The 8,273-nt window shown below is 48.1% G+C and overlaps 1 protein-coding gene across 1 annotated transcript in view; it reads right to left on the minus strand.

Annotated features, from left to right (window-relative positions):
• RASGRF2 (Ras protein specific guanine nucleotide releasing factor 2) overlaps window positions 1-8,273 on the minus strand; it is a 372,508-nt gene that overhangs the window by 204,564 nt on the left and 159,671 nt on the right. Inside the window, exons 14-15 of the mRNA XM_019516939.1 lie at window positions 4,337-4,585; window positions 3,708-4,096 (exon numbers count right to left, since the gene is read on the minus strand). Coding sequence (XP_019372484.1) covers window positions 3,708-4,096; window positions 4,337-4,585 — 638 coding nt within the window. The remainder of the gene's footprint in view (window positions 1-3,707; window positions 4,097-4,336; window positions 4,586-8,273) is intronic.

Consider the following 8,273-nt stretch of genomic DNA (forward strand, 5'->3'; position numbering starts at 1 on the left):
CGTCATGACGATTGACTTCCGTCAACCACCATCCTCTGGGTCCGACCATGGAGCCAATTCCCTAGCCAGCGGATCATGGTAAAGCCGAGGTCACAGTTGGCCAGTTTTGCTAGGAGGTGATCATGGGACCCAGCGTGGGAGGGAGGAGAGGTTCAGTGCTGCCACCACCACTTGGAGCCCCATGCTGCTGCAGTACCATGGCAAGGCACCCCCTGCCCACCCAGCAGCTGTGGGGGTGCACAACTCCACGCTGCTGCTACTGCTCCCACTACTGCAGGAGGGCAGGGGGTGCCTTGCTATGGCAGCGCAGCTGGTGTGGGGCTTCCAGCGGTGGTGGCAGCACTGAGCCTCTCCACCCTCCCACACCAGGTCCCGCAGAGGCCCTGGAAGCAGGGTAGCAAGGTAGAGGGCACTGAGCTCTGCAGTGGGCAGCCCACATCCTCCTCTGACCCTGCATGGGCTCTGCTCAACTCTGCTCCAGCTCTGCTGCCCACAGGGGGTAGGGGCCAGGCAGGCATGTGTTCTGCCTTTGCTTTTTGAAAAGGTGGTCACTCAAGATCAGGGCTCCATTCACTGCCCATCCTGGGCTCAGACCCCTGTCTTTTTCCACCCACACCTGGGCATTTTGCCCATCCCGGCTTCTCCCAGGCATGGCTTGGGGTCCCTGACCCTGTTTCTGCTTCCTGTAGGCACTGAACCCCAGGCTCTGTTTCCACCCTTCTCCAGCTGTGGCCCTCCTCAGCCTTTGATCCCTCTGCCTGGACTCTGGCCCCTGGCCCTGCTCCTAAGCCATTTGAGATCTCCAGGATCCTTGGCCCTGGCAGTCCCCAGCTTAGGCCTTCCTCAACCTTTGGCCCTTCCTGGGCTCTGGGCCTGTTCCTAGGCCTCTTGAGCCCTCACAGGCTATGGGCTTCCTGATCCTGGTTCTTGCCCCTCCTGGACTATAGGTCCTTGACCCTGCTCTCACCCCTCTCTGGCTGTGGCCCCCAACTTTAGCCCCTATCCCTTGGGCTCTGACCCTTCTCCTGGGTCAGTTGAGACCTCCTACAGTTGAGACCATTCCTATGGTCTCAATCCCTAAACCACCAGTCTTGCCTACCCCAGCTCAGGTGTTAATCAGGAGCCTTGCTGCAGCAATGGTGCTTAGGAGCTCTTCCTTCCACAGCTCTCAGGGCTAGACTACCCGCTCAGCTCAAGCCCTGGGCTTATATCCTATTAGCCCAGCCCCTTTAGGTCATGTGTGGGAACCTACCAAATTCACAGCTGAAGTGGGCTGCACAGCAGTTCCTTTAATCTTGCAGGTTCCCCCACGTTCCCCCCCATACCGATTGGTGGAGGGGCCCCGCTGCTCATTCTTGATCACCAAGGAGACAAAACCTATGGTTTTAAATTTTGCACTGTTTTTGTCTCCTGGCCAGTCAGCAGCAACCAAAAGGGCCACCAGGGCCCTTCAGCCAATCAACAATGGGGGTGGGGAGGGTGAGTGGGGGAACCTGCAAGCTTAAAGAAGCTACTACGCAACCCAGTTCTGCTGTGAATTCAGTAGGTCCCTAATCATGTGGGGCACATCTACGTGTTGAAATTGGCCTTTAAAGAGGCTTAATTGTCCTTTTGCACCACTTTAATGGCATCACCATTTACACCTGTAGTGGTGTTTTTTGTTTTAATTTTGTCACGCTGTACATGAGCAGTGATGTATTCTGCTTTAAACAACTTTGTTACATAGCAAAGTAAAACACATCCAATGTATTTTAGTTTGCTATGTAACAAATTGCAGTGATACATCCAGAGAAGGCAGCAGGAACAGTGCACGTGGCACTGGAAGCCCACGCATGCTCAGGTAAGTTTGGGCTTGGCAGGCTTCCAACGCCCCTTGCACCATCCCTGCCACCTTCTCCAGCCACCAGCACACCCAGCCACCCTCATGCCACCTTCATGCACTGCTCCAGGGGCTAGCCAGGCTGTTGCTGGTGATCCCAGGCAGCAGGGATGATGCACAGGGCACTGGAAGCGTGCCAAGCCCGAGCTTCCCTGAGCAAGCCTGGGCTTCCAGCACCCTATACACTGTTGGATTGGGCTGGGTGCTGCCTGCTAGTTGAGGCAACACCTGCCTGCTAGCACCCCACTCAGGCAGCCCTCGAGGGACACTGCTGCTGCAGAGGGAAGCACCAGGCTGCCCCGCAGCTCAGGGGGCGTGTGACAGGGTGGCAGTTCTCACAAGCAGGCTCCGCTGGAAAAAAAAAAAACAGCAAGAGGCCCCTTTATTTTTTTTCTGGTGGAGCCTATCCACCTCTCCCATGGCTAGGGGGTGGGCAGCTGGCAGGCCCTGAGTTGTGGGGGCTCAGACCTTCCCTCCACAGTGGCAGTGCCTCCCTGGTGGCATACCCCCCCCCACTAGCAGCCTGCACAGGCAGTCCCGGGGGGGGGGCCACCAGCACGGAAGGAAGGATCGGGGCCCCCTTCAACTCAGGGGCTGCTTGGCTTGCCAGCAGTTCGCCCCCCCAGCTGCAGAAGACATGGGCAGGCTCTGGGAGAAAAAAAAAAAGTATCATGCCCCTTGCCAACTTTTTCTTTTTTTTTCTCAGCAAAGCCTGCCTGTCCGTGCATACCGCCACTCGGTCATGCAGCCCTTGAGCTGCACGGGACCCGGTCCTTCTCTCTATAGTGGCAGCACACCCTGGGACTGCCTAGCGGGGTGCTAGTGGGCAGGTGCCACCCAAGGGAACGCCGCTGCTGCAGAGGAAAGGAGCATGCCCTCCCCCAGCTCAGGGCCCACTGGCAGCTCACTCCCCAGATCAAGCCCCTTGTCACTTATTTTTTCCCCTCTGGTGGAGCCTGTCTGCAGCAGTGGTGGGGGGAGGGGGGAGGGGTGCAAGCTGACAGTGGACCATCACTGTTCTGTCACAGTGATGGAAGTCCCTAAATTGAAACAGTGGGTTTTTAACAGACACAATTAAAAACCCACCATTTCAGTTTAGGGAGAACTAAATCCCCTGTCATGTGCAAGCAGCCGTGGTTCCTAATTGCCCCTTGCCACACCCGCAGCCTACCTGCTCTTAAGGAGCAGGAGCACCAAGCCTCCTGCTACCGAGCACATAGATTCTACTCTACCTGTTAGGCACCTGAGTAGCCTTATTCCACCCTGCATGAGTCCCTAAAAGTCATTAATAAAGAAGGGGGATGAGTCATTTTTCTGCTTGCTGTTTTTTGTGATTTAGTCTGAAGGCTAAGTTGACTGTGTGTTACAGAAGTAAATACATTCATGGTTTTTTTCCAGAGACTTTAGCAGCATGGGACAGACTCACATTTAGGCACCTAATATTTTACTTTGAGAAGATATAATGGAGATATAATTAACTAATTTCTGTTTTCTTGATACACAGAAAAGTTCATAATCCTTCTCCCAGTCTATTCCCCTCATCTCTGTTCTTTCAAGGTTGAACTCAGGCTGTTATTCTGCCGTGCTGATATGAAATGAGAAGTGAAAGCAGCAGAACAGTGGCAATGTTAGCAGTCCCAGCAATAACAAAGACAGGAATGTGAGCTCTTAAATACTGAAAAATTGCTTCTCAAAAAACCAACTGTTTACTAAGCAATGGGAAATGACTGAAATACCTACAATACCAAAGTTTAGTAATCTGTTAAACATGGACTTCATACTGATTACTGCATTTGCCAATGCTCAATATGCTGCAGTTATATAATACCTCTCCGAATGCTTCTTCTCAGCTTGTTACAAAGATCAATGCGAGGATTATCTAAATTCTCTTCTATAGATCCTGGACTCTGTTCTGGGGAAGAAGGCCCCTTGCTGAGGTCCAGTGGTACTTTGCTAGCAGTGGGTGGTGGGGATGTGGCTGGGCTGTATGTTGAGGTAGGACTGCTTGCAATGGAGGAAGTAGAGAGATCTAAAGCCCCTATTCTAGAGTTCAGTGGTGAAGTCAATGAGAGTTTTCTGGTTCTGACAGGGGAAGAAGTTCTTGAGAGTGATAGTGGTGGAGGAGAAGAAAATTTGCGACAAAGATGTGGCGACTTTCCATCAACCAGATGTTCTCCTCTGTTGTTTTGGTTTGTAGCAAAAAACAGTTCCAAAGACCTAGGGAGCACAAAAGAAAAATGCACAAATAATATCAGAAAGTGCTAGACAGATTTATGCAATGTAAAAAAAATGTACGTATGTACTCTGTGCGCACTTGGTCCTGAAAGTGAAAGCAGAAAAATGAAAACAATTATTTAAAATGTCATTGGTTGTGAAAAAGTTTTTCTTCTAGACTACAGAACAGTGCAAAAAGGACATTTCTGGCAGCCTTCAAAGAACTGAAGAAATAGAGTTTACCTGACTGGAATGGAGGTGAAAGGTCTTCTGTATATATCTGAGAGTTTCTCCAGTACAACTGCTGCAGTAGTAAATATACGGTAAGTATGCAGAAAAGTATTCAGGAAATCAATACTAAGAAAGCGCAAGTCCGTTAATCTCTCCAAAAGGCGCTCCACACTTGCATAACGAATTTGGGGCACTTTGCAGGAATTTAATGTTTTGCTGAAGCAGATATCAATGTCATCTCTATGAAGACGAGCATCAGATCTACATAACAAAGTATACAGGCAAGTTACCAAGAGGAAGTCCAAGAAATATATAATTTCTACTTATCATCATAGAACCGAAACATCTATACTAAATTTTAACACTAAAGGAACATTTTAGTGAGGGAAAAAACCCCCCAAACAAACCTTTTTTCACTACATTTTATTTTAAATAATGAATAGAGCTGTAAAAGTTTTTTTTGGGGGGGAAGAGGGGAAAAGGCAGAAATAACTAGCTGAAAATGTTGTTTTGGTTAATAAAAATATTCACAAATTTGATCTATATTAACAAAATAGTTGCACCTGGAAAAAATTAACAGACACTATTTTCACAATATAAATGAGGTGGCAGGAGGTGCCTTCTTTACCTAACAGCCCAATAGTGGGGGCACTCATTCAAATTATTGGAGACCTGTCTGAAGAGATATGAACTCACATCTTTCATCTCTCAAGCATGCTCAGGCTATAAGTTATTTGGGGGTTATCTGCACTCAATCTCTCCTGTTGCAGTTTTATAATATAAAAAATATTTAATTTTTAATTGGGTCCAGTGAGGAAAAGAATGACTGTAACTCCATAACTTGGTGTGCAGCGCACAGACGTAAGAGCAGGGCACTTGGATCTCAACTCCTGCTTCAGTAAATACGCTTTAAAAAGTAAAGCGGTACAAGATTCCTGAAACAGAATCAAAATAATTTTTTTGACCCAAAACAATTTGGGGCACAGGAATGTTTCAGTGAAAAACACAAATCACTTTTCATTCTCGTTCAGAGTGATTTCCCCACTCCCAGTATGTTCACTGAATCAAAAAAATCCACATGTAGTGCAAATTAATTTCTCAGTCAGTTTTGTGAAATATAATTTCATTTCGTTTTTAGAAAAATAAATTTGTGGGAGGAAGGTGCACAGTCTAAGTTAACACCATTTTAACACTGACAGATCTTCTTTGTAGAACTTTCGCCTATCTAAAGAACCTGAATCAAGTACTGTAGATGGTCCAATAAAAAATATCACTCAAAAAATCTGAATTGAGATATTTCAGCCTGCTTCCACATCACATTAAGTGCAAGACAGTTTTTCTTTCTTAAATTGTGCCCTTAGGGAACTGGCAGAGAAATTATTTGATTTCCCCTAAAGCAGACATCTGAAATACTGACACATTTAAAAAAGTCAATATAATGTAGAGTCAAAGTCTGAAAAAAACCACTAAGTTACTGTATATTGATACCATCTGTCAGGCTCACTAGGAGTGTTAGTTCTTTAAGAAGGCAGAGCTTGTCCTCTAGCTTTTGTAAATTGTGCAGAACATCACTGCTTGACAGGTAACAGTAATGGTTATACTGCAAAATAAGTCACTTAACAAAGTTAATATAAGACTATTTCCACAGGTTAAAGTACTAATATGGAGTTTATAGATTTATATAGGAAAGAAAGGCCAATATCATTACACACAAAGAGACAACAATACCCATAAAAGGTGCTGCTGAGAAACCTGTCAGTATTAGCACAGACTTATAGGAAAAAATGTACTAATGATCATGGCGGCTGGAGCTGCACACTAGAGCCAGGGACCCCGGGGTCACAGCTGGGCACCCCAGGACCAGGTCAAAGAAGCCCGGGAGCCTTTGGGTACTTACCGGGGAGAGAGTCGGGGACGGGTCAGGAGCAACGTGAGCCAATGCTGCATTGGCTTTTAAAGCAGCTGTCAATCAAGTTTGGCAGTGCCGGGCTGATGACATCAGCCTCTGGTGCCATCGCAGGAAGTTTAAAAGGCCCAGCAAGGGCCAGGCACGGGGGGAGAGTGGCCGCAGGGCAAGAGCACTCCAGAAGCAGAGTGGTCTCCAGGGTGATCATGGGCGAGCTGAGCCCCACGGAAGCTGGAGTGGGGTTGGCACCTAGATGCTGGAAGCACCCAGGAAACAAGAGTGCTCCAGACAGATGTCCTTTCTTTTTCCTTTTTTTCATTCTATTTCCAGTTTGAGGACTCACTGTACTCAAAGGTGAGGCAATGAGGCCGAGGGGGCTGGTGGGTGAATATTGCCAGACCCCAGCCCCAACACCCAACCAAGTGGTTGGAGCTGACCAAGATTGAGTTTAAGAGACTTTCTCTAGTACTTATAGTATCATTTTGGCTATCCGCACTGACAGGAAGCATGGAAAAACTCTGCATTGTATCACAGGCATTTGGCGGTGAACCAGATACCAGGATAAGCCCGGGGAAAACTTACACATGGCCAAGCCTCAATGAGCTATCCCAGAGACCCAAATAGGTGACAACTGACAGCACCATCCTTACTACATGGATGGTGAGTGGAAAGGGAGTAGGGGAGGCAGAGCCCCACGGTCGACTGCATTGGAGATGTGAGTTACTACCCGAACCAGGCAGAAGTATACACCACTGTACTCCTTGAAGTAGTTTTCCAGCAAGACGTGGTAGATAAGTAGGGGAGCCCTGTGCAGGGTCAGGGAGGCTCACAAAACTGGAGTTTAAATCCCGGAGACTTGACAATGACATCCAATTAAAAAAGAAAAAAGAATCCTGAGCAGTTGCATAACTTAGGGGGGAAAGGAGGTCAGCTGAAGCAGCCACCCCTGGCATTGCCTCTGTGAGGGGTGAGAGGAGGAGGGCAGGCAGCACATAAACAGCCAGAACTGCAGTGGCAGCTGACTGTGTTGCTGCAGCTGGCACTGTGGAAGCTGTCACTGCCCCAGGAATCACACAGGACACAGAGCTGCCTAGCTATACCTCTGATCCCCAGATCTTGTTTCACAGATTCATAAATGCTAAGGTCAGAAGGGACCTCAGCAGATCAAGTCTGACCCCCTGCTTAGGAAGAAAACAGTGCTGGGGTCAGATGACCCCAGTCAGATGCCTATCCAGCCTTCTCTTAAAGACCCGCAAGGTAGGGGAGAGCAACACTTCCCTTGGAAGCCCATTCCAAATTTTGGCCACCCTTACCGTGAAGAAGTTTTTCCTGATATCAAGCTTAAATCTGCTGTCAGTTTGTGACCATGGTTCCTTGTTACCCCAAGAGGTGCCCTGGTGAACAGAGCATCTCCGATCCCTTGCTGCATCCCCTTAATGAATTTGTAGGCGACCACAAGAACACCTCTCAGCCTTCTCTTGTGGAGGCTGAAGAGGTCTAGGTCCCTCAGTCTTTCCTCATAGGGTTTGTCCTGTAAGGCTCTAACCATATGAGTGGCCCTTCTCTGGATCCTTTCGAGTCCATCAACATCCTTCTTGAAGTACAGAGCCCAAAACTGGATGCAGTACTCCAACTGCAGTCTGACCAATGCCACATAGAGGGGAAGTATCACCTCCTTGGTTCTGGTTGTCATGCATCTGCTGATGCATGATAAAGTGCAGTTAGCTTTGCTGATGATTTCTTCACACTGATGACTCATGTTTACCTTGGAGTCCACTATGACTCCAAGATCCCTTTCTGGTTCTGTGCTGCAGAGAGGGTCACTTCTCAGCCAGTAGGTGTGTTGGATATTTTTGCATCTTAGGTGCAGCACTCTGCACTTGTCCTTGTTGTACTGCATCCTATTGTGTACTGCCCACTTTTCTAACCTGTCTAGGTCTGCCTACAATCGTTCCCTACCCTCCAGAGTGTGCACTTCACCCCACAATTTAGTATCATCCACAAACTTGGACAGAGTACACTTCACACCCACATCCAAGTTAC

Source organism: Gavialis gangeticus, unplaced genomic scaffold, assembly GCF_001723915.1.
Source record: "Gavialis gangeticus isolate Ggan-Ray unplaced genomic scaffold, GavGan_comp1, whole genome shotgun sequence".
Classification (NCBI taxonomy): domain Eukaryota; kingdom Metazoa; phylum Chordata; order Crocodylia; family Gavialidae; genus Gavialis; species Gavialis gangeticus.